Below are 26,772 nucleotides of genomic sequence, written 5' to 3'. Positions count from 1 at the left end.
CAACTCAAGAATGAAGGGACTGCTGCCGATCCATAGCGACAAATCCATGACGGTCACCACTGCATTTTTGTGGTTCCTGTGGAGCGGTTTCTGTGTGCATACTGCGACAGCACATTTGTATTGGACGCACATCATTGATCCCCCCGTATTCAGGCCTGTGACGTGGTGGGATCCCTCACCGCCCATCAGTAACAATGGTACCGACTGGGTGGGAGGGGTGTGGATACCCCCTACAGCGGAGCAAGAAACCGAGGTCGTTAATGTTACCAATATCACCTTTGTCACTGACCTCCCACCGCTTTGCTTTTCTACCCTTCATGACTCAAGTTGCATGCCCGTGCAGCCACAGTTGCACCTAGTGGCGTGGGAGCACGACGGAAGGGTTAACTATACCTTACTGAGCATTCCCGGGATGCACGGAAGCGGCAATGACTCTTGGGAGCCGTACGCTCCTGATTTGCCCCGCTGCATGATAAAGAGGATATCAGCGGACGCGGCACCAGTTTGGCAGGCATGTCGTGGACGCAGCCCCCTGGTACCCCGGGGCGAATTCGGCACGGTTGTGGATTGGGGCCCGCATGGTATGCTGTGGGATCAAGTGGACAATCGCACTGTCCCCTTCGGCCGGTATAATCACAGCCTTTCATGGCATGGGGGAGGCTCTGCCGGTCCTGTGTTACAATTTATTACTAATGGGGATAATGCCACGGCCTCCATGTTACATAAGGGGGTGTGGCGGATAGGGTTAGCATTTATGGGTTATAGTTTAGGGAGTTTGATTTTAGAGAATTATACATCTAACTATATTAAGCAACAATATAATAGTGTTATGGTTTGTACTTCACATCCATATGTTTTTGCCTTGGCACAAAATGCAAGTTTTAAGAGATGTAAATTTTCCCATTCTTGTTATTCTGTTATGTTGTCTGAGGTGCGATATAAGACCTGCATTTCCATGAGTGATAATGTAACCTTTGTGTTCCCTCTTCGACAACGCTCTGAGTTATGGATTCCTGTTAATCTCACACGAGACTGGGAAGGAGATAGTGGTTTTGGCCATCTTACAAGGTTGCTGCAGGAGGAGATTATTAACACTCGTAGACGTACGAAGCGATTTTTGGGGTGGCTGATTTTTGCTCTTGTCGGCAATTATTATTCTTGCTTCTGCCACTGCTGCTATTGCCTCTTTAACTCAGTCGGTTAAGACTGCAAAAATGGTAGGGGAAACTCTAATAAACGTTACACGGGAGTTCCAAACGCAGAAGACCATTGATGAAGAGATATTGGCGCGGCTTGAGGCCCTAGAAGCCACAGTCATTTGGCTTGGTGATATGCACGCAGCCTTAAAGACTAGGTTGTCTCTGCATTGTGATTGGGAGCACATTGCTGGAGGTCTGTGTGTGACATCCCTCCCCTGGAATTCATCAGTTCATGATTGGAACCTTGTTAAACACCATTTACAGGGTGCTTTTGATGTTTCTTTACGTTCTCATGTTAATTCTTTGCATGTTCAATTAAAGAACCAAATTCAGCAATTGCAAGAATTAACCACACAAAAGGCTTTTGCTACTTTGCAATCTGACTTATCTTGGCTTAATCCTACTACGTGGTTTTCTGGATTAAATTTGCGCATGTGGGTGTTTATTGGACTTGCTAGTGGGCTTCTTATTGTGCTTTTTATAATTCTTTCTTTACTTTTTTCTTGTATTCGTTCTGCTCAGAAAGTTGAGGCTCGTGTAATGACAATGTTACTTATTAATGGTATTGCTTTGTATAAAAGAGGGGGAGATGTAGAGAATCAGCAAGCATAGTGCTTTGGCCGCATAACAGAGCGTCCCAAGGACGAAACCAAGCAAGAGTCCTGAGCCAACAATAACAACATCTGCCTGAGTCAATGACCTTCGAGAGTGCTGTGTTTGGGACTGGGAAAAAGCAGTTTGTAAACTTTTAAGAGTATAAAGGTAGTTGTGATCTTGCAATAAAAGGATTTCGTGCTTGCACCGGCCGGAGTCCGTGCCTTCATACACCACAGTAGTGTGTGTTTGTCGTCCGGAAATTGGTGGCAGGGGTGGGATCACATGAGGATTACCTGTTGTGTTCCCTCCCTCTGAGGCATCCGGTATTGGCCACTGTTGGCTGACAGGATACTGGGCTAGATGGACCGTTGGTGTGACCCACTACGGCTGTTCTCATGTTTCCACCATCAAGCAGCAAGTGCATCAGAGTTCTTGGCCTCACAGGCTAGTATTGACAACTCATTCCAGTGTTTGCCACCATTGAAATGTCCTAACTGACCTGGTGAAGATCAAGGCTAAAAAAGTCCTGTCGTTAGAGGACTGCAGAAAAGCCTTCCAGGGACTGAATGAGAGGTTGAGCCAGGAACCCCTACTCATACATCTGGACTTCAGCCACAAGTCATGCTTTAGACAGGTGCCTCAGACATGGCTTAAGTGCAGCATTGTCCAGAAGACCGGAGGGGAGGAGCGCTCTATAGTATGCCTCAGCAGGAAACTATTCCCATGGGACATGTCAGTCACCAAAAAGGAATCCTTCCCAGTGAGTAGGCTGTGGATGCACCAAGCTATTATCTGTGGGGAAACCCCTTCAAGACTTGAAATCCTTCAATGGGAAGGGAATGACAATCAGAATGCCTATTTCTTTTCAGATGTGGATGTAAGTAAAAGAGGGAAGGGCAGGATCGACTAGATAGAACTTTACCGCAGAATCTGATGGGCAAGTGTTTCTCAACTCCCTTACTTACTACTAGGTGAGATCATCATCACTCAGCTGTGACCCCCTGCCACGTCTTCCCCACCCAGGCCATCAAGAAATGGCAATAGTTAGCTTTGTTGCCTATCCAATTACCAATTCTAGTTTGTCTGTCTATATGTATATAACAATCTTTATTGACAAAAGTTTAAATTACTCTGAAACCAGAGTCAACTACGCACTACAGCCATGAAGTAGAAAGTTTTTAAATGTAGCCTTGATTGAGAGTTCATAAATAGAATGTTGTTTAGATCGGTAAACTGGTTAAAAGAAGCTGAATGAGAATACCATTCCCCTGTCCTAGAAAAGTCAACATATAAAACCTGAAGTAACATCAAATACTAGAAAAAAAAATAGAAAAAAAATTCCACATTTCTTATGGACTTTCAAGATTAAATAGATTGTCATTAGAAAGTTGTCATAGGAGTGAGAGGGGAAAGTTTAACATTGAAAAGTTGCACAGTAGAGATTCTCTGATTTGTGAGCCATTCCAGTTTTCACTCCCTCTTGAACTGACGGGCTTCATCGTCTTTGCCATCACAAGAGAAGCAAAGCAGAACTGTTACAGTGACATCATCAGCTGGATATAGGCAACACTATCTTTTGCAGTCATTTTTGTATTCCAAAATGTTATTTGCTTAGTTCCTGCTCCAAGGAAGTTTATCCCCACTGGCTAGAGTTGAAACATACTGGTTATTTCTGTAGAAAAAAGTCTTCTTTATATATAATCTCTGGACTTAAGACACTAGCAAGGACAGTGAACAATAAAGGACATTTTACTGGGTTATGCACTCAGCTGCTTTATCTTTTTCTGATGCTCCCAACCAGAGCTTAAAGTGATCTTCCACACATTCTGTTCCTGAAGGTCGTGTATCTATGTAAGAGAAAACAGAAAAAGACTTATAAATTGCTCATTTTAGCATATACTAGAGTTTAATTGCTTTGTCTTGACAATTATTGGAAAGAGTTCAAAAGATTGAGCTAGACCACATGAGGCAATTACTACCTTTAAATCGTAGTCTAGACAAGGCCCTTCTTAGATCTTAGCAGTTGGGCTAGGATATGGTATTCTGTGGGGACCTCAGACCTTGGGAGATTTGCTGGCAAAAGCAACAGCAACTTAGGTGACACTCACAGTTGGAAGTACAGTTTAGTGGCCTGGGTGAGAAACTTGCTCTTAAAGCTAGAAGGTTAGTCCTTGGAGGCAGAAATTTGATTACTGCCTCTAGAGTCACATATTGAAAACAGCTCTCTGCATTGGTGGAGGACCAATCCTTTAGAATTCACTAGCATTAGTCGGAAGTCAAGAATGTCATTTTAAAAAGTTTTGAGGTTTTGACACTTGGTTTTGTTCTGATTAGGATTAAATAAATATAGACCTTTTAAAAATTCTGGCAGAGAAACAAGAGAGCAACCTACCCTAGTAGCTAATATCCCAATTGCTAGGGAACCACATATGATATGGGAGATCCAAATTCTAGAAGTCACCGCTTCCAAAAACTTCTTGAACTAAAGCTACATACATGAAAAGAATGTAAACAAAAAAACCCTCAGAACCTGATATATCTACTGCATAATTACACACTATTTGCAATTAACACTAGCCTACACCTTTGGCTATTCATCTAGTTTAAGTATTCAAGTCCCTTGGCACATATGAATAAACTGTAGCAAGCTCCTACACTAGACCTTTTACAGGTCTGGTTAGCCGACTCTTTAACATTCTATTGAATAGGTGTTCCTAACAAAAACAGTACTGCATTACACACCCATAAGCGTGCCTAAGCTTGAGTTATCGAAGAAATTTGGACAAGTCAGAGGCTGTATATTTGGTGAATCCAGAGGCGGAATTTCTTGTGAAGATGGTTCCTTGAAAGGAGATGGCATTTTCTCTTTACGTGAACGAGATGCTGTCTTCCTTGGAGACTTTTGTATCATCTCTTGAGTGGTTTCTCTAGAGGACTGTGCTTTCAGTTTTAGTGCTCTCTCTTTCCATTTTGTAAGATCCTCTTTCAGATGAAGCTCATTGCTTAAAAAGGAGAAAACAATAGTGTAAACTCCTGCAAGCCTACAAGGTTTTTAAAAAGTTAAGTTAACACTTTGATAACCTTGAAATACAAGTCCTGTATCCTAAGAAGATGAGTTCCATGAACATGACAATGCAAGTTCTCTCACATGCCACATCAATGGGTCTTGATTCTGACTTAAAAGGACAATCTCTCCATACCCACTCAACTTTTTGCCGCAATAACTGCAATTACTGCCACCTTATGTGAGCAAGTTTATATTAAGAAAGGAAACGATCTCATTCCTAAGGTGTAAGGCAGAGACTGAATGATAAAAATGTTATCATTGATGGCATCTTGATTCAAAAATCACTGACGTGTGAAAGGCATATGTCCCGAACCAAAAAGAGAAGGAAGTTCATCAAAACAAATGGATTTCAAAATTTCCTCATTTTTAGGATTCTCCCCAGAAATATAAATTCTTACTGCATTTGATTACAAATCAAACAGCAAGTATAGCAATATATGCAGTTAAATCAGACTAGATTCTAGACTGAGTATCAGCTTTTTTAAACTTACCTTACTAGAAGGTCATTTTGTTTCTTTAACTGCAGGTTTTCCTTCTGTAATTTAGCTTGTTCAGATTTTAAAATCAGCATCTGTGTGCTCTGCACAATCCCACTACCACCACCACAGGTCAGGGGTAGACTGGATTCCCGAGGAATATCTTTTCCTAATGTTACTGGGAAAATAAGTTATTTGAATCTATATCAGAAGCTATTATTTGCTATATCTTGGACAATACAAAAAAAATCAAGTTGACTTTCATAAAGTAAATAAGTGTTCCAGCACTAGAAAATTATATTAAAATTCCCTTTTGGGGTTAAGTGTTCACAGTAAGGTTACAAGTACAGTTACAACAGCTTTAATCTTTTTATACAGGTATTCACATAGATTGCCAGTTACCTAGTATGAAACTCAAACGGTTCTATAATTTAATAATCGTGTAACCACATCGAAACTTAGTGGTTACACAATTATTAGATAGTCCCTGTGGGGCTGGGCTGACAGCCAGTGTGCTCGTGGCCCCACTTCGGGGGAGACCCCTTGCAACCCTATGCTGCTGCCTCTAGCAGAGGTAGCAGTACGAGGTGGCACGTGGGAGCCAGTTTAAAAACCTGTCTCCTGCTCATCACCCTTGTTCTTGCCCAGTGTGGGGTGGGGTGGGAGGAAACATGTGGCTCAGCAGAGCTAGCATGCTCAGACAACTGGCTTAAAAGCCAGCTCCCCACACGTATCAGCTCCCACCTGACCCCCACCCTGCTGCTGTGGCTCCACGGGAGCCAATAAGCAGGGGCAGTTGGCTTGAAAACCAGCTTCCTGCATGTACTTCTTCCACCTGCCCCGTCACTCTCCATTCTGCTGCTTCTCTATCAGAGGCAGCAGGGCAGAGGGAGGGCATTGGCTCCCGCCTTGCCCCCCCTTGGTGCCCCTGATACAGAGGCAGCAAGAGGGAGGGGGAATGAGTATAGGTGACAGAATTAACCAATAAGCCCAAGCTTATTGGGTAATTGTATAGTCGACTACATATTAACATCCCTATTCTCTACTAAACCAGACTATCTAGTGCATTTAACTGACAAATACAAAATGCAATAAGATATCAGTTAGGGTTAAAGTAACAACCATAATAAGGGCCCTACCAAATTCATGGTCTGTTTTGGTCCATTTCATGGTCATAGTATTTTAGAAATTGTAAATGTCATGATTTCGGCTATTCTGAAATGTCAGTGTTTCAACTGTAGGGCTCCTGAAGCTAAAAGGAACTGCAGGAGGGTTGCAAACTTAGGGTATGTCTACACTACAATGTTAGTTCAAACTAACGGACGTTAGTTATAACTAACATTCATAGGCGCTACACTAGCGCTCCGCTAGTTCAAATTTAAATCGAACTAGCGGAGCGCTTAGTTCAAACTAGGAAAACCTCACTTTACGAGGATTAAGCCTAGTTCGAACTTACTAGTTCGTATTAAGGGGTGTGTAGCCCCTTAATTCGAACTAGTGGGAGGCTAGCCCTCCCCAGGTTTCCCTGGTGGCCACTCTGGCTAACACCAGGGAAACTCGTCTGCCCCCCTCCCGGCCCCGGACCCCTTAAAGGGGCACGGGCTGGCTACGGTGCCCGTGCCAGGTGCAAGCCTGCCAGCACCCAGCCAGCAGACCCTGCACCTGACACGGCACAGAGCCACCCACCCGATGTCCCCCAGCCCACCCCCTCTTCCCGGGACCAGGCTGGCGGCTCCCGGGAGCTTGCCCGGGACCACAAGAGGTGGGCACCTTCCTGGGCTAGTGCAGACATCGTGGACCTCGTCCACGATCTCCGCACTAGGCACAGGAAAGTGGCCGGCTAGGGCAGGAGAGCTGCCAGCCTGGCCACCCAGGAGCAGGTGTGCATGAAAATCAAGGGGGTTCACTGAGACCCCCGACCCTGAGCCCTGAGCTTACAATGGCCGTACTGGGTCAGACCAAAGGTCCATCTAGCCCAGTAGCCTGTCTGCCGACAGCGGCCAACACTAGGGACCCTGGAGGGGATGGACCGAAGACAGTGACCAAGCCATTTGTCTCGTGCCATCCCTCTCCAGCCTTCCACAAACTTTGGGCAGGGACACCACTCCTACCCCCTGGCTAAGACTACTCCATGGACCCAACCTCCATGACTTGATCTCACTTCCCTTTAAACTCTGTTCTAGTTGTAGCCTTCACAGCCTCCTGCAGCAAGGAGTTCCACAGGTTAACTATTTGCTTTCTGAACAACAACTTTCTCTTACTAGTTTGAAGCCTGCTACCCATTCCTTTCCTTTGGTGTCCTCTAGTCCTTCTTTATGGGAACTCAGGAAGAACTTTTCTGAATGCACCCTCTCCACCCAACCCCTGCTTTTAGAGACCTCTATCCTGTCCCCGCTCCATCTCCTCTTTTCTAAGCTGAACAGTCCCAGTCTCTGTAGCCTCTCTTCATCTGGGACCTGTTCCCAACCCCTAATCATTTTAGTTGCCCTCCCCTCTCCCAGCCTTTCTCTTCCCCTCTCCCACCTCCTTTTCCCAGTCTCCCCCAGTTTTGTTCAATAAAGACAGAGTCAATGTTGGAAGAAACGTTATCTTTATTTTGTACATCAGGAAGGGGGGCTAGGGAAGGGTAAGTGGAAGGAGGTGAGGGAGGAATGGGGCACGAGCCCCCGATGGGGAGGACTGGGCTGGCTCTGCGGGTTTCTGGGGGTGGAAGCTCTCCTGCAGCCCCCCAATTGCCCCCTCTCCCCAGATGGCAGCCTGCGGCAAGTGCAGCCGGTCTGATGGCCGAGTGCTGTGATGTGCCCAGTGTGGGCATTCCGGGCAATCCAAGCCAGGACTGGTTTTCAAGCGGGGCACCCCGAGAACTGTCTGTCCGGGGTGGGGGTCGGGTCCCTTTAAGCGCAGCCCTTGGCTAGCCTGAGACAGCATCTCCACGCTCTAAGTCCTCCTCTGATGCCCTACCAGCACTGCTTCCAGCCATCCTTAAGCCCTGTTCAGGGTCCACTCAATGTGGACATGCTAGTTCGAATTAGCAAAATGCTAATTCGAACTAGATTTTAGTTCTAGACGCGTTAGTTCGAATTAGCTTAGTTTGAATTAGCTTAGTTCGAACTAACTCTGTAGTGTAGACATACCCTTATTGTGGGAAGGCTTGTGATAGTGTTCTCCTTTTCTTCTGTGCTCCTGCTGGCAGCAGCACTGCTTTTAGAGCTGGATAGCGGGAGAGCAGTGGCTGCTAGTTGGGAGCCCAGCTCTGAAGGCAGAGCTTCTGCTTGCAGAGCTGGCCCTCAGTCAGCGGCCACCCCTCTCCAGTCACCTTGTTTGGAAGACGGTAGCACAGAAGTAGGGTGGCATGATATGGTATTACCACCCTTACTTATGTGCTGCTGCCTTCAGAGAGGGGTAGTTGGCCAATGCCATTGCTCAATGGCTGACCAGCTATAAAGGCAATGCAGAAGTAAGGGTGGCAAAACAGCAACATCCCTTCAACTCCCTTTTGAGTCAGGACCCTTCCACTGGAGAAAGGCTGGTCTCCCCTATGAAATTTCTATAGTATTGTATAAAGGCACACAAAAAGACCAGATGTTAGGGTCCATTACATGGTTTGCAAAGCTGTGAACTTGGTAGGGTCATAACCATAATATGCAACAAATAGCATTATTCATCAGTAGACCTTAAAGCGCTTCACAACAAGAGGAAAAAATTGTTATTTCCCTTTTTACCGGTAGGCAAGTTTAGGCCTAAACTTAAGAGAGAAAGTGATTTGCCCAAAGTGAACAGAGCCAGAAAAAGAATCCAGGCCTTTCAAGTCACAGCCCACTGCTCTATCTACTAGGCCACACTCTTTCACATCTGGATATAATGAGGATTCCCTTTTGCCTCCAGTTTTGCAAAAGCTATGCAAACTTGCCTCAGTGTACCACTCGGTCCAGGAATGTTTGATTAAAGTGCAGGGCCTACTACAGAAGTAGCCAGACATGCCCTTCAGATCAGACAAGAATAAAAATTAAAAGGTCTTCACTTTCATACCTCATCATTGCTGCAGTCATATACAGTGACTAAGTGCTAAATTACTGTGATTTCCACAGTTAACGAGTGGCGCATGACACTGTTAATCAACCAGATCCGCTTATCTCAAAGAAAGTCCTGTCCTTCCCTTAAGCAATTGTGAACCAAAGACTAACATTTTCCTAGCACTCTATGTATAACCTACATCCTTAATCCCATATTTTGTTTATAAATATTGTGTAAAAACATTGTATGTATTTTATATTTACCAGTAACCTCCTGTTCTTGCTGTGCTCTTCTGAGCTGCTCTTTTAATTTTCTTAACTGTTCCTCTCTGTGTTCCGCAAGAGCTTCTGTATTAGCAATTCTATGCAAGGAAAAAGAGGAAATCATTATTTTCAGTTTACCACTTTGTCATTTTGCACTTTTAAATTTGCCTGCTCTCCAAATGAGAAATTAAATAGATCCAAATATACTGATAAATTAGTGAAGATAGATTAGAGGTGGAGCAGCCTCTGTCCACAGGGAGCTTGAACCCCACCCCCCAGACAGGGGCTGTGCCGGATACCAGCCTCTGTCTGGAGTGGACCCATGCTTGAGAGAGGCAGCAACGCAGAGGCAGGGAGACACTGAGGAGCCCTGCTGGGGGTGGATTGGGGCGTTAAATCAGCTTTTAAACTGGCTCCCACTTCCCCTATCTCTTGCTGCATCTGATACAGATGCAGCAAAGGGGGGGGGGGGCGACATGCATGTAGTTGACAAGATTAACTGATAAGCCCAGGCTTATCGGTTAATGTTATAGTCGACCACACGTTGACAGCCCTAATCAGAAGAGTCTTTATATGACCATCTCTTTCCTTTTTAGTTTGCAGCCTAAAAGATTTGCAAATCTGGCACTTGTCACTAATGTTTGCTTCTCCCAAGCACCATAAACAGTTTTTGTGAAGGTGGCTAATGGGCACAGGCCTGTGGTAGCTAAACACACAACATAAAGCTGGGTGGAAGAGAAGAGGGGATACTGTGGCATGGCCCATCCTGAGGCAACATCCCAAAGGGACTTGCAAACTCTCCTAAATTATGTATGATTAACAGAACAGAGGGAAACTATTTGCAGGCAAAACAACAAAGATAAGAAAGATGTGACAGCAATAGCTGTGGCACTGCAGTTCCAAGCACCATGGCTACATCTAGACTGCAAGCCTTTTTTGAAAGATACTTTTGAAAAAGCTTCTTCCAAAAAAAGAGCATATAGACTACAACCAGTACTTTCAAAAAAGCAAGCAGCTTTTTGGAAAGAGATTACCCAGGCAGTCTGGATGCTCTCTTTCGAAAAAGCAGTTTGCATTACATAGCGCCTTTTTTTGAAAGGGCACTTTTGAAAAAAGGCATTATTCCTCGTAAAATGAGGTTTTCCACAGTCAAAAAAGCTGCCACGTTCTTTCAATTTACTTTTGAAAACGCGGCAGCAGTCTAGATGCAGGGGAAGTTATTTAAAAAAAAGGCCACTTTTATTTATTTATTTTTTTAAAAACACCCTGTAGTCTAGACACACCCCATCACTGGTGGCAAGAAGGAACTGAGGATGGAGGGAGTTCAGCAGCACCTTATATAGCACAGCACGTGCACGCTGCGCTGGGGAAGCTGGAGCTGGTCCCCTATGGATATTGCTGAGGGAAAAACCTTCCAGCACACACGAGCAAGCAGTTGAAGAAGAATTAGAACTCTTTACCAAGGAAGCACAAAGTATTTAAATTTAGACAGTCTCCCCCTCCTTACGACAGAATAGCTCTTTAATTTCTGCATAGATTAAAGATACTCAAAGCCCTCTTCAAAACCATGTTTGAGCACCAAATACTTAATAAGGCATGTATTTTCAATGCAGTTTCTATCAGTACCTGAGAAATCTCTGTAGACACTACGGATATATTCAAAACAACTTGTTTTTTATACAAGTTCTAAACATCAGATCTTATTCTTCCCAAAAGTGAATTGGGAAATTACAAGATGTATACTACAGTAAATACAAAAACAAACACTTACTTCTGTTCAAAAATGCTGGATTGTTTCTTTATTTCCATTTCAGCTTTCACCAACTGAGTTTTGAGATTATCAATTTCTTCTTTATAGAACGTGGGACCTTTATCTAATTTTGCCTGATATGTTGGGTGGGAATAAAAAGGAAATTTAGTGAGAAGAAAGTTAGATCTGTAAAAGGTAATTAGGGACATTTAAAACCCATTTTACAAAGTCTGATTCTAGTGGTGTAACTTGGGTTCCAAGCTTGGTCACTTGCTGCTTCACTGAGAATAATTTGAAGATAAAGGCTGAATCATAGGGAAATAGTGCAACAGATTAGCTTCCAAATGTTGACCTCCAAGAACCTTTTCAGATTTTCTCCCACCTCTCTAGTAGAAAATAGCATTGAAGTTCTGCAATGAAACTAAACATACCTTGAGCGTCTGCTTTTCTGTTAACTCTTTCTTAAGACACTTCTCAGTCTCATTTAATTTAGCCTGAAGTTTGGTAAATTCACTTGTAGCAGATTTCTTTCTAATCTCTGTTTGTAACATGGCTATTCTCTCTTCTTTCTCCTCGACATTTTTTTCTGCTTTATTTACTGCATTTTCCAGCTTTTGGATTGTTGTTTTCATAATCTTGGGAAAAATATCAAGTTATTAAAATCCTAGCAATTACAAATGCACCTGGCAGGTTTCTGCTGCTCACCTGTAGCAACTACTGTAGACTCCTGGGCTTTCAGTGGGACATATTTCTAGATATTCCAGCATGCTCAAAACTTAATAGGTAAGTACCTAGTTATTTCTACTTAAACAAAAACAAAACAAAAAAACCCACACCCACTGAAAAATAAATAAATAAATAAATAAATAATTAAATAAAGTTTCTAAATTCAGTCCTGATCCAATAGGACCTTTCTGAATTGTTTGAAATAAAGGCATTTAACTTTTTAATTGAAGATTTCTTCTGTGCCAATCACTAGTCTAACACATAAGGACTATCTGACCATACATAGCCTTACAGCAATTGCACTGTTAGGCACCATATACTTTTAATATATTTAAACATCTTCAAAATGCCCTCAGTTGGTTCACATTCATATACACTATTGTAAATCTAACCTGTGGCCATAGTTTCAACTCTTCACAGTCTAAATAAAACCACTTTATTTTTGGATATGGAAACAGCTACAAAAAAGGTAAATGTAAATCTGGAGCAATGGGGTGGATAGGAGAGATTTATATTAATAATCAATTATCTAGTCTCACTTATTTTCTTACATGTTTTTAAACTCAGTTTAAAGTACCCTGGGAAATTTCTCAGCTTTGTTTACAGTTGATTTTGTATTTCTGTTGATTTAAAATTGACCTAGCATAACATATTACATACCTTTATATCTTGTTCTGTAGCTTTTAATTGGTTAAAAAGCTTATAGTTTTCTTCTAGAGCAAGATTAGCAACACCACAAGGTGCCAGTTGTTCCTTTACCGTCTTCAGTTCCTCAAGTAACTCTTCAGTTTTCTGTTTTCTTTGTTTCAATTCAATTTCTGAGTCCTTGCGATAGTTGGCAGTTCTGGTATCCATCTCTGAGGAAGCTTGAAGGACTATCTGCAAAATTAAAAATAGTGCCATGCATGTAACTGTAAAACTCAGTTTTAGAACCAGCCATAAATAAAATACTGTAAAGATATATGCTAAGAACCCTGCCCACATATTTAATTTGTCAAAGTACATACATCCACTTGTGGGAAAATGGCAAAATAATTATACAGAAACTGGCTCCTTAAAAAGAAGTTAAATATATGCATTTAATGTATATTGGAAATAAATTATATAAAATTTGAGCTAGCCCTTGAGACCCATCTGAGGTACAAACTGGATTTTCAGATTCGGATGCCTCTCCTCAAGATCTTAAAATTGGGGGTGTCAAGAAAGATAGGAAAACAGCTTCATAAGAGAACCCAGAACTTCTCATCCTTAAACTTTGACTCCCTCTCCTAAAATACTCAAACTATATATTACTGGAAAGGTGTGGAAAACAACAATTTTTTACCAGATTATCATATCAAGTCTTGAAGTAGTGTTGGATAAACAAAAAAAAAACAGTATCCTAGATGAAGAGTTTGAAGAAACAGAAGTGACTGGATGAAGCCCTAAAGCTGTGCAAACAGATATATGCACACATACTGAAGTCAATAGACGACTTTTCCCTGCATTTCCAATGGGCTTTGGGGTAAGGTCCTTAAAATGAGCCCAGATTTTGCCTGTCCCTTTGCTCTACTCATGTTACCTGTAAACTATACTTACTCCTCTGAAATGCCTATAAATAGATTGCGCACTTCATATGAATTGTCACATGTACCTAATTACCATAAATCTCTGGAGATTTAAGCCATATTAAACCATGTCATTTAATATAGAATGTGTAATTCTAAATCACACTACTGTATTATCAGTTTACTTTGCTTTTGCTGGAATAGCTTTATGTGTAAATTCATTTTTGAGACTGACTATGGGGCTCTTTTATAGAGTATAGTATTTTATATTGGGCCACAACTTATAGAACATCTTTTCATGAAGCATGAAAAACTCATTGTTTAAGTTTAAGGCAAAAGTCATTTACAGTTTCAGAGAAGTCATGAGGGTCTGACAAAAATCTTAAGCAGGCTAGAGAATTGATAGTAGGGTCAAACCTAAGCCACGTTTAGTAACTATAGTGCATAGCTATGTAAACTTCTCTGGTATGCAGTGGTGCACCTGGGTTTAAGGAGCAACAAGATACTGTTAGACTTTCTTTTTTACTATAAATGAGGTTGGTTTGCCTGCCCTTATCCACCCCTATTACGGGAGGGGGGGCGGAAGGGGAGGAGAAGGGAGAAGCAAGTTCATGGGAGGGGGAAAACAGCCATTTTCTGGATGAAAAATCCTTGGAGCAGTCTGGCCTCAAGTTCAATATACATCAAGAACTTGCAGAGAGTAACACAAAACAAAGACAAATGCACTGTAAAATTTCCAAGTAAATCTTCACTTTACAGCTCAATACAATATGAAGATACTAATGGAAGTTAAATGGTTTGCCTAAACACAATATACAAATACTTGTTAACACAAAAATACTCCCAGAAAAAAAAAAAGCTGGTTGTTTTATAGATTTCAGAACTGTGTTGAAAGACAAGCTGTAACAGTAAATTACTTAGCAGGAACTTTTACCTTGACTTTGGGTGTCCAGAATTTAATCACTTGTAAAAGCCTCTCATTGTCTTGCTTTATTCCTTCTTTAAGTTTTTCTACATCACAATGATTTTCTGAACATGTTTCCAAAACCTGCATGGCTTCTTTTCTAGCACTCTGTTGCTGTTGAAGCTCAGCCTCTATGCTGAACAGCCCAGTTTCTATTTCTGACATGTCTCTGAGAATGTTCTGCATTAAATAAACAAATAAAATAAATAAAAATAAAAAAATAGAAAACAAACGATTTACCAGTTTGAGTACACCACATTGATTTTCACCAATTAAATGGCTCAAATAACTTTACTTATTATTATAGTAATTTACAAATATATTTGTTAGTAAACACAGTATTTGCTTTCTTCTTTATAAACATTCTAATAAACTTAGTGTCACTTCATAAATAAATTGACCACTTAATTCTGATCAGATTGCTGCCATAAGATTAAAACAGGTGAATTACACTTAATAGTGAAGGCTAATGTCAATTATTTTCCTATAGCTTATACTACAGCACAAGTCCCCTGCAAATAAAAGCAACTGCCCAGTGAAGCAGCACATCCATGTTGTAATATTTCCCAACCAATAGTGTATAAATATTAAAGCCTATTTCAGTCACATCATTTAACTGAGTGCTACCTTGATGTTTAAGTCCAATTTCTGCTGCAATTCATGGTTGTTTAACTCTTGGAAAGCTGTTTCATCCTGTTTTGAATGAGTCCTCTTGAGGCACCGAATTTGGAAGACAAGCTCATCCTGTTTTCTCTTCTCATCAAGCAATTCCATTTCATGGTTGTTAATGGCAGTATAGTGTTCTGCCTTCTTCCAGGAAACACGGCTGAACAGAAACTATTGAATATGAAAGGGTCTGCATTAAGGATACCTTGGGTCTAGATAAGATGCTTCATGCACATGCAAAAATTTTAAAAGGTGATGTATAGTAAGAGACCTCAAAAAGCCTCATCTCATTTTTGCATTATGTTTGTAAAGAATATTTATTTCATTGCTGTAGAAAAGCTCGAAGAGTTTAAAAACATTTGGACTAGACTGACTGAGGTACTATACTACATAGCTTGCACTAACACCGGAGCGCCAATATAAATCTAAGTACTTTGATTTCAGAAGAGATACCCACAACAGCAGTGGAGACAGGACAAAGTTGTTGAGAGAAAACAAACAAACAAAAAAAACCCAAATACACAAAAAACCCGCCCTGGGGAAAAATAGATGCTAGTACATCCGTCCCAGGGCACGGATTTCTTCTCTTTTTTTTGCTCAACAACTTTGCCCCGGCTCTTCATGCTGTCTCCACTGCTACTGTGGCTCACAAAAAAAGCACTGAGAAGGGGTGAGAGGTGCAAGCTCTGGGAGGGAATTTGGGTGCAGGAGGAAGTAGAGCATGCTGGCTCAAGGAGGGGGCTCCAGACTGGAGAGTGTTGGGGTGCTGAGCAAGCCAAAGGCTTGTGGTTGTGAGGATGCAGGAATTTGGGCTGGGGTGTATGAGGGTCTCAGGGCAGGGAGGCTGAGAGTATGATGGGCTCAGGACACAGATTTGCAGTGTGTGGATGCAGGAGTTTGGGGATGAGAGAGGCTCAGGACAGGGAGTTCCAATGTATGATAGGATCAGGTTTGAGGTCGGGGGGGGGGGGGGGGCGAGGTGCAGGAGTGTTATGATGCTGTGGCCAGATGGGGGCTTGTTGGCCAGGCTTCATTTTTAAATGTGTATGTCAAACACAAAATGTTTCAGCATTGTCTTTATTTATAAGATGGGCGGGGAAACTGTTTTGAATCAGGGGGTCACAGACCCACAGAAAAGTCAGTCGGGGCCACATAAGTGAAATGCAAAAAAAAACCCCAACCACTCCAACCCCCGCCCTCACTATTGTGGCCCCCCAAGCCTCACTATTGTGGCCCCAACTGTGCTGGCAGGGGAAGGGGACTTGGGCAGGGTACTCATGGGGAAAGGGGGAGGAGGGAACAGAGACAGATGGAGCCAGTACCTTGGGATCCAGAAGCACACTGGCTGCTCTTCCCTTCTCCTCCCCTCTCCCAGGCACCCCCCCTGCTCTAACCCAATCCTCCTCCCATTCCCCAGAGCCAGGCACCCCCCCCAACCCCAATCCTCCTCCCCTTTCCCAGAGCCAGGCACCCCCCCAACCCAATCCTTCCTTCTCCGAGCATATATTGTATGATATATAGCTCCCCTCTATACCAATCCCCCTGTCCCGCTCTAACCTAATTCTTCGGTCCTGGAGGTGGAGCCGCCACTACAGCCACATGTCTCCCTCCAGGCGCTGGGGTGTATGCACTGTGTGGCTGGCCTGGAGATGTGCTGGCTGGGATGCCTTGCGCACTCCCCTCCTCCCCACCCAATTCTCCTTCCTTTCCCTCCCCCAGACTAGAGTCAGGCACACCCCCCACACCAACCTAAATCTTGGGTCACGGAGCCGCTGCTACAGCTGCGCGTCTCCCTCCAGGTACTGCGGCGCGTGAGCTGAGCGGCTGGCACACCGTGCCCCCCACCTCCCGAGCCAGACACTTCCCTTCCCCGCTCTAACCCAGTTCCTCTCTCCCACTAACCTTATGCCCAGGTCCCTGAGCTGCCGCTGCTGCTGCCTGCGCTCAGCAGCCGGCTGCCTGCATGTGCAGGCTGGGACGCTAGGGGCCATGAGTGGAACGGCATGGGCCGTGACCATGCATGCGGCTCACAGCGGCCTGGCCGCGAGAGCGGTTCCGGGTTCCATCCTGGTTCTGTCAGGAGCTGCAATTTTTTTTTTTTTTTTTGCGAGCCACGGGTTGGCCTACTCTAGATTCACACCAACGTAATCAAGTACAAATCTGAGCTATTTATTGTATGATATATAGCATAGTCATAATGTTCCAGGCTTCAATTTTATTTTTTAAAAAATGGCTGAAACAACTGTGCACCCCTAGAAGTGCTTCCAATAAATTAGACTATAAAAGGAAAAAAATGATCCACAATTATCATCAACATTTAACAAGAAGCCCTCCACGCAACCATTGTTTGAAATTTCTACCTTGAGTTTGTTTAACAAGCTCTGGAGATGATTGCTTATTTTCTCATTTTCAGTTTGAAGCCTGTTGATTTGTTTTGCCTGTTCAGAAGAAAGGTGTGTCAGCACCTTGGCTATTTGTGCTTTTTGACTGCTGAGTTCACTTTTCAGATTTAGTGATACCATAGTGAGACACTCATATTTCTTTTCCATCATTCGGAATTTCTCAAGAAGCTCCTGAGATAAAGGAGAAATGGAAATCAGCTACAATAAAGAATAAAGCATTGTTGAAGAATATTTTACAAACTGATCAATGACTGGATGAAGCTTTAAACAGCCAGATTCCAGGGGTTCTCTAGGGAATTTATTGGTTTTATTATGGTAAGATAAATAACTATGGAGCAAGATTCCAAATCAATATTTACCAGAGAATGAAATGGGATGCACATGAGGACAGAAGCAGAGAATCTGATATTTCTCCAAAAGAGCTAGAACTTCAGACTCAATAATTATATGCTTTCAAGTGAGCTCAAAATGACCTCTATAGGCCAATTACGCAGTGTTAATGTTATTATAAAAGGAATACAGAAAACGGATATGCAATGTTGTAATTGCAAAGATTAAAAGTTACCAGCATTCTAGAAGAGGTACAAAAGTCTTCAGAACATGCGTGAAAGAAGCTTCTTCCATAGTTACATTATTCCATAACTCTCTAATGAAAGGTTTCTTATCCTGTTTGCAAGGATCCCAAACTAGCTGTGCCATTGGTATAACCCAGTGTGGCAATTCTTATTTTCCTCAGCAGTTATAAAATTGATTGTATTGATTAATTGAATGTTCCCTTCTTTTTTTCAATACTGCAAGAACAAGTGCCCAAGTTTACTTAATTTATAGCATTTACAATTCTCTCTGGACCATCTCAGTCATCTCCTCCCTAGACAAAGTCAGTCTTTCATTCTCACACACTTCACATGGAACCTTTTTCATTCCTCATTCTCTCCACCTGTTTAGGTTCCTGTTTCTATTGTCTCTTAGAGATGGGAGTGACCGAAAATGAACATGAAGCATTTCAATGCGTGTTCATACCACTGATTTATGTGTGTTCTAAAATATTCAGTATATACCATTCTATTCCTTATGGAAACCGAAAGTATGTTAAAATGTGCAGCAACAGCCACAACAGGATAGGTATTCTTTAATTTATCTACAATTTTGCCCAAGTGTAAATTAATTGACTTGAGGAAAAGCATCAAGAGTACGTGATTATTCCAAATTATTTTGTCCAATGTGCACCACCATACTGTACACACTATTCACATTTTTGAATGTATCTCTGTCAAGTACATAAGCCAGTTCTATTAAGTAATTTACAGAGCAATGAGTGTTACTGCTAAAACTAACCCATCTGTGACAGTTGGCCAGCAGGTGGGATTGGTGAGCTGCATTAAGAATGGTACTGGAAGGAACAGCAATCAGCAACAGGATAGCATTTCCCTAGAATTCAACTGTTTCAAGCAAAGTCAGGTACCAACTGCATACCACAGCATCCTCAAATGAGGTGAGTGCATTTAACCATTTAATTTTTAGGGCAGACGTACCCCCCACCCTTTAATAAGGGTGAAAAATTATGCTAAAAAGGACCATTTAAAATCAACCACTTAGTCTACAATATTTTAGGATGGCAGTTTTGGGGGATAAAATGATTACTAGCCTTTCTACAACATTTCAGAATGTGTTGTATATGTCCATTTCAACTGAGTTGTGTGCACCCCAAGCGCAGTTACTAGAATTTTTTCCATTGAGAGTACCTCTCAGCTCCAGCACTGTGCCGCTCACCATGCTGGTACAGGAGGCCCTGTTAACCTGCTCCCTTTCAATTTCTTCTTACTGACCACCATAAGAGGGGAAGGAGAGTTATTTTAGAATGGGCACATTAACACATCTCAAACAGTAAGTTATAGAAAGGTTAGTAACAGTTTTTTCTTCAAATGCTTGCACTTTTCCATTCCAATATAGGTGATTCCCAAGTAACTGCAGAGGGCAGTTTGGAGTTCAAGGAGCGGCTGCCTGTGAGACTGCACAGCTGAAGCCAGCACAGTCTCTAGCCTGCTGGGTAATGGCATAACGTGTTCAGTTCAGGTAGAAAGCTAATGCTCATCTAAATGTCCAGGCTATGCAATGCTGTCTCCTTTTGGTTGCTGTGAGGCTTTGGAAAGAAGCAAGGAAGGCAAATGGGTTACTTAAGACAGAAAGAGGATGGTACTTCAGGTAAAAGTTTAGGATGTGGGCATGGCATAAACTTGTCTTTATGATAAATGGTGTATGAGAGGGTATGCTAGAAGGGCTCCAATTCTGCTGACCTGTTGGGCAGAGGTAATAGCGATTAGTGTTATTTTCATAGATAAGTGAACACAGAACTTTGCCATAGGGAAAACTGCCAACAGTTCCAAAATAGTCATTATACAGGTGCCAGTCTCCGGGGATCTGTTGGTCAAAAGTTTAGAGGCACTCTTGTACTTAGGGCTGTGATGTTGAATCTGGACCAGTTGGGGACTCCAGTAGCACTAGAGTAGATCCTAGGTCCGTGGAGTCAAAAGATACTGCAAACTGGCCAGAATTCTGTCTGCCTGGAGGAGATGGCTCCTGTGCTTGTCTGTGGGACTTGCAGTTGTACTGGAGCTGAAAGCATCTGATGATGTAAAGCTGGGGAGGAGAAGTGGCCTGGCACAGGTCTGGCTCTTTCCTGGTTCCTGTCTACTTACCTTTGGCACCAGAGACTGGCTCTTCTCTTTGTTCTTAGGCACTGGAGAAGATCAGTGCAAAGATTTCCCAACCCACGAGAGAGATGCTCTGCATGGAGGCGGCGGTGCATGTCGCTAAGTCATAGCAGGGCTCTGAGGATCATAAAGTTGCCTCCGTAAGGAGATCTGGGCAGGGGGCAGGACTTGATGTCCTCCTGAGGTCTCTTCCAGCCCTAAGATTCTATGATTGTCAGTCCTACTTCTTGGCCCTTTTTGGTGTGAGGCTTGAAGTCCCTGAAGATTTGGAAGCAGCCTTTCCTGTGAGAATTCCTCCACCCTTTCCTCCTCCCTTAAGCACACGGCACAACTTGAGATCACTAGAAAAGCACAAACTTGCCACAGGAAGCACAGTACTCAAAACTCACTGATAAAGTCATGCTCCAGCACCGAGAAGTTGATGACCCCAGTAAGTGTGGGGATATCCAACCTAACAACTATTTACATTAACGAAACAGAAGAATCAGTAGGAAAAAAATTGCCTGAGCAACTAGGAGGGTTCCAGCAACCATCACGGATAATAAGAAGGAACTGAGGACAGCAGGTCAGCAGGGCCCTTTTAAATTGGCAGTATGACTGTGCAGCCTTGGGAGGTGACCCAACAGATATCAGTAGGGGAAATTATTCCAGCAACTTTGAAGACATGTATAGTGTCTCAGAGGAGCACTGGAATGCACACACTCAAGCCTGAAATGCACACACTCAAGCTCTCCAAAGAACTATACATTGTATTTAAGGCCACAATTTGGTCACGGGTTCCATGACTTCACCATACCTCTCTGACATCTGGCTTCAGCTGTCAGTGGCTGCAGCTCAGGCCACGAGCCCCTCTTTCAGCCATATATTTTAATCTCCCTTGCCCTTTGATTATTTTAGAAAAGTCATAGGCAGGTCTTGAGCTCCTGTGAATTTTTGTTTCTTGTCCAAGATCTTTTACTAAAAATGAAAGTGGCAGAATCTTAACCATAATTATGTTGTATTGAAACAGAGATATTTCTTTAAACTTGTATTAGGGAATGAATGGTTCTATAGTTTCATAGATCAGAGATGCACGTAACTGATATTTACCTTCACTTCCAAGATTTTTGCTTCCATGCTGTCTGCATGGCTCAATTCTCTCTCATCTGGTTGGTTTGCCAGAACGGAGACATCATTCAGATTCTTCTGTTTTAATTCATCTAGAGCACATTCAAGTTTTGCATTTGTTTCAGTACACTGAAAAAAACCAAAACAAAACCATGAATAAGTATTGAATACAACTCTAATTTTACAGTAATATGACTTCTATTAGTATCCAGTAGTACTTGGGACACAAACCATGTCAATTTTTTCTTCCAGTTCAGTCTTAAGCAGGTCTCTCTCAGACTTTATACCCTCAAGTATTTGTTGAAGCTCATCTTTCTCTTGATTAATTGATGAAATCTGTTCTTGAAGTTGGAGATACTCAGCTTTTTCAGCCAATAACTGTTGGTTTTCATGCATAACACTATTTAATGCATCCGTTAGCTGATGGACCTACAGAAACAACATTACTATGAATTGTTCCAATTGAGTATACTTTCAGTATAATTCACTCAATTATGTCAAATACTGCATACAAAGACCCATTCAACACAACCTTTTAGGTAGCATTTAAAAGAATTAGTAACACCACCACTTCCACATTTTAGCATCAAGCCTTCTTTTCATAATGATATAATTTCTTTAACTCCAATTCTTATATCAATTTTGTGAGTTAGTATTTCCCCATGGAGACCTAGAATTAAATCTTGATTTGGATCACCGGTGAAGAGGAACCTAATGAATAACACAACCAACCTTTAATGTAGTGGAGCTTCATCTATTGCAAATAAAGAAGGGTAGGTGACGGTATTGAGTTTTATAGTTTTACTGACCTATCTTCATCAGCTATTCCACTGAATGAAGCACTACAAATCTAAAATTATTCTGTGAGAATTGTGTCACCTGGGGAGACAGCACAAGTTGAGTAGCTTGAATGTTACAGGTGAAAATGGAAGTGGAGACACAGAATGAGTATTCCTGGCTCTCTAGTACTTCCAGAATATCTGTGTGATGCTATATAATAAAAATGAGAGCATGTATATCATTGATGTCACTGTTAGACAAATGAAACAAATCTTTTATAAAGTATGTCATGTTAAGGTGTCAATGGCAGAAGTTATGACTTGCTAAATATTATCCTCTTTAAACCCATGCATCACTGTATTTGAAGAAGTTACAAATACTGGCTACGTATCTGTATCACAAATATGTTTGCTCCTGTGGTAACACATTCAAGGTAGGGATGTTAAATATCGGTTAATTGAATAGTTGAGTAACTTCATGAAATTTTATCCATTAGTCGGCTGTTCTACAGTCCCCAGGGGCAGGGCCAGTAGCCATTGTAACAGAGGCAGCAGCACAGGGTGCCAGATGGGAGCTGGTCCACCAGGGGAGCCAGTTTAAAAATCAGCCCACCCCCCTTTGCAGACTGGTTGCCTGCCGCCCTGGGCTGCTGCTTCTGAGAAAGTGGAAGCAGTTTCTGCCTAGGGTGGGTCTGAGCTCCTGGACCCAGCGCGAGCCAGAACTGAGCTGGGCTGTCTGCCTGCCTGCTCTTAATAAACTTTAAGGCTACATCTACACTGCAGGCTTTTTGCACAAGAATGGCTGTTCTTGCACAAAAACTTGCAGAGTGTTTACACAGCATGTGCGTTCTTGCGCAAGTAAATTTACAGTAAAATGTCAGAAGAGAGAGCTTCTTGCGCAAGAGTTATTTCTCTCCCCACGAGGAATAAGCCCTCTTGTGCAAGAAGGCAGTGTGGACGGGCAACAGGGGTTTCTTGTGCAAGAAACCCCTATGGCTAAAATGTCCATCAGAGTTTTCTTGCGCAAGAGAGCATCCACACTGCCATGGACTCTCTTGCACAAAAGCACATCTCTTGTGCAAAAGCATATGGCAGGGAGGATGCACTCTTGCACAAGACCTTTTGCGCAAAAAGCCTACAATGAAGAGCTGAAATGGGGGTAGGTCCTGGACCCAGCGTGAGCCCGCCCAGCTCTTCATAAACTTTAAATGCAGAGCCACAGCAGGGGTAGGTTCCAGACATGTTGCAAGCCAAGACTGAGTCAGACTGCTGGCCAGCCTGCTAAAAAATTTACTGGTAGGGCGAGAGGGAGTGGGAAATGCGTCTATAGCATTAACTATAAGCTTTTGCTTATCGGTTAATCAACAATACTATTCCATTTCCACTTCATGGTAGTTTATATCCAGTCTAGCCAGCACACTGTAATGGACTGTTCAAGTTTCATGGCCCATCAGACACTTTGCTCTCAATGGAGCATAGAAGAAACTCATTCTTGCCCTGATGGCCAACAGCTACCTCTAAGATTCATCAAGGTTTACAAGGACATTTGATCTATTCATGTGATCCTGGACTCCAGTACTTTTTTTTGTTAAAAGTGCTGGTACTCCAGGGGAAAAGTTGAGAGGAAAAAAAAAAGTGCTGGGGCGGAACATGGAATTGCCCTTTTAAGAGACGCAGGCCCTTTAAGGCACGCAACCCAGCCAACTGTCGGACATTGCATACAGAGGTGCCGGTACTGTGTACCAGGCAGTACTGTCACAAAAAAAGCACTTCTGGACTCCATTATGTGCCAGTAACTTTTCACAGTCTAGACTATGAACTTTGTTTGAAACAGAACATTTCCAGGCACGGGGCATAGGGTATTAAAAACTCCTAGAAGGCTCCATTTTGCTTGTTTCCTGCCCTTGATTCCTGCCCTGATTTTATTAGCTTTATAAATAAAAAGGAGCACTTTAGACTGCAGAGCTTCCAATCTTTGGGAAAAAACTTTACAAGTCATCAGTTTAACATCACTTGTACAAAATTTAGATTTTGAACCAAGTAAGACAAGGTAGATTTATTGCAGTGATGGTTTGCAATATGGGACTCTAACCAGTCTGGCAATCAAGTTTTGAAGGTCTACAGTGATTCCCTGCTGGCATGCGCCACACTCAAACTTTGCTTTCCTAGGTTAGTTTGTCATTCTAGAGAGAAGAAGAAGAATCCAGTTTTGAGGGAGTGATGAAGAAGGGCCCCTGGGGATTTTTCAAGTTGACACCTGCCCCAGCTTTGGTGGAAAGTCGAAGGGATCCAAAAAGGACCACTGTGGACAGTTCTACCATTGAGTTGGCCACTGGACAGAAAAGGGACTCCTCTGGTGCAGCGATGAAGATCTGCTGCTACTGTACCCTGAGTGGTACGAGTCCAATTCTACCTCAGAATGTGACAACCACAGAGGGGCTGCACCTCTTAAAGTGGATCTAACAGAGGCGGAAGACCTACTATGGTTCCTGGATAGTTGAGGGGAGGTGCCTGGCATGCCATCATTGCTGGCTTTCCTTTGGACTGCTCTAGCAATCTGGGGTACCTGCAGTGCTGAGATAGAACCCTATGTTGGAGGCCAAAATGGTGTTTGTAAGGCGTATCAAGTATTGTACCACATGGAAAACCTCCAGTGTGGATGGCAGGTGGTCACAGCAAGCATGGGTTTTGGGACTTTACTGTCTCACTTAAGCAGGAGTTAAAATAGCCTCAGGATGATCTTTGGCATTGTGGCCCAATTACGGTGGGATCTGTGCCAAGGACAAGTATGGCCCCAAGTAATAGTGATGGTGCCAATCCCTTCTTCAGTGCTGTCTCTTGACGTTGGCACACTCCTAACTGATGAAGGGGCATTAGGCACCACATCTCCAGGGCCGGGGCAGATTGTGGAAGCAGTACTGCCTCTATCAGAGAGTTTCTAAGCCCGTGCTCTCTGTGTACTTGGCTGGAATTCCTGACTGATTTTGTGGCAGTCCTTTTGGTAACCTCACCCTGGCATGAAAAGAAGGAACACCCTTTGGCATGCGCTTGGCACATGACTGTTAAGCTTTGAAGCCCACAGTATGAGGCATGCCCCAGAGAACTGTCTGGGGGTTGGAGAACCCTCCTAACTTAATACAAGAGTTGAAGAAATATGCTTACCCACTTGCAAGGCAAAAGACAAGCATGGGGAAGTTTCAGCTACCATCATTAGTGGTAAGAAGGAATTGAGGAGAAGGTGGTATGGCCCTATACTGAGTGCCATTCCATTGCTACTCCAGAGGGCACCCAGATTGACCCTACAGTTAGCTGCTAAGGGGGGAAAAAAAATCTTCCAGCTACTGTGCACATGCACAGTCTTGATTGGAATTAACATGAACAAGTACTCTACGAGCAAAAAGTTCAAAAACAAAGAAAAAACCCTAAAAGGTGCACTAGAATCACACTACAGGCAGTCCCCGGGTTACATGGATCCGACTTACATCGGATCCCTACTTACAAATGGGGTGAGGCAACCGCGCACTAGCTGCTTCCCCCTAGCAGACCAGGGAGATGCGGAGCGGCTTTTCTCAGCAGACACCTCAGCTTGAGAATAAAGGACTGAGGGAAGTGAGGTGTGGGAGAATAAAACTGAGCTCTGGAGAAATGTTTGACTAGAGTTTCCCCTACAATATGTATCAGTTCCGACTTACATACAAATTCAACTTCAGAACAAACCTACAGTCCCTATCTTGTACGTAACCCGGGGACTGCCTGTATTCTTATTTTTGTACATAGAACTTCTGGTGTTGCATGTCCCCAGCATTCCACATAAAACTCTTCAGTTGTCCCACTTTGAGGGAAAGAAGGGTTTAATCATGAGCTATGATTCAATGAGGCAGGAAGATGAAGAATACTTGAGAAGTCTGTACAGATATTCCTAGTTGTTACAGCAGAAAGAGAAGTGTTTTGAAACCTGAAGTTGTTCTAAGTCTTATCTGGAAGACAATTGGTTTACAAGAGTTAAAAAAAAAATTCCTCAGTGCCAAACTCCAGAAAACAAGATTATGGAATGACTAGTTCAATTTCACCTGGTGCTTCAGACTCTCTAAATTCTCCAACTGCTTCTGAAGCATCAGCAGCTCTGCTTCTTTTTCTGAAGCTTTGTTTTCCTCATTGTTAATTAGTTCTTGTTGCCATTTCAGCTTCTTCTCAGTTTCAAGGCTCTGGACAAAAATAAAACAAAAATAATATAAAGCTATTCTTGAACTAAAGGATGAATTAAGCCAGCATAACTGGGTTACTTAGGGTATGTCTACACAGCACCATTATTTCGGAATAATTGATGTTATTTAGAAATGAAGCGCACATCTACAAACAAGCAATTATTTTGATAATGTCTAGCCAGAGAACTTCTTACTCCAACTTCCCTTACTCCTCGTACAACAAGAGTTACTGAAGTCAGAGGGAGAGTGCTCTATATCAAAATTAGTGTTGTGTAGACGTGCCCAAATTTGAAATAAGC

The 26,772-nt window shown here is 42.7% G+C and overlaps 1 protein-coding gene across 1 annotated transcript in view; it reads right to left on the bottom strand.

Annotated features, from left to right (window-relative positions):
• Positions 1 to 2,884: 2,884 nt before the first annotated feature.
• Positions 2,885 to 26,772, bottom strand: part of CENPE (centromere protein E) — an 85,294-nt gene continuing 61,406 nt past the window's right edge. The window contains exons 32-44 of the mRNA XM_089778051.1: positions 26,339 to 26,473; positions 21,721 to 21,918; positions 21,472 to 21,618; positions 17,630 to 17,842; positions 15,231 to 15,440; positions 14,574 to 14,783; positions 12,753 to 12,971; positions 11,798 to 12,001; positions 11,388 to 11,500; positions 9,617 to 9,714; positions 5,355 to 5,517; positions 4,539 to 4,798; positions 2,885 to 3,643 (exon numbers count right to left, since the gene is read on the bottom strand). Of these exons, the coding sequence (XP_089634177.1) occupies positions 3,546 to 3,643; positions 4,539 to 4,798; positions 5,355 to 5,517; positions 9,617 to 9,714; positions 11,388 to 11,500; positions 11,798 to 12,001; positions 12,753 to 12,971; positions 14,574 to 14,783; positions 15,231 to 15,440; positions 17,630 to 17,842; positions 21,472 to 21,618; positions 21,721 to 21,918; positions 26,339 to 26,473 (2,268 nt within the window). The 3' untranslated portion in view covers positions 2,885 to 3,545. The remainder of the gene's footprint in view (positions 3,644 to 4,538; positions 4,799 to 5,354; positions 5,518 to 9,616; positions 9,715 to 11,387; positions 11,501 to 11,797; positions 12,002 to 12,752; positions 12,972 to 14,573; positions 14,784 to 15,230; positions 15,441 to 17,629; positions 17,843 to 21,471; positions 21,619 to 21,720; positions 21,919 to 26,338; positions 26,474 to 26,772) is intronic.

This window comes from Pelodiscus sinensis, chromosome 4, assembly GCF_052426305.1.
Source record: "Pelodiscus sinensis isolate ZL-2025 chromosome 4, ASM5242630v1, whole genome shotgun sequence".
Lineage (NCBI taxonomy): Eukaryota > Metazoa > Chordata > Testudines > Trionychidae > Pelodiscus > Pelodiscus sinensis.
The sequence above is the reverse complement of the archived record's forward strand: the minus strand, read 5'-3'. Positions and strand labels throughout refer to the sequence as shown.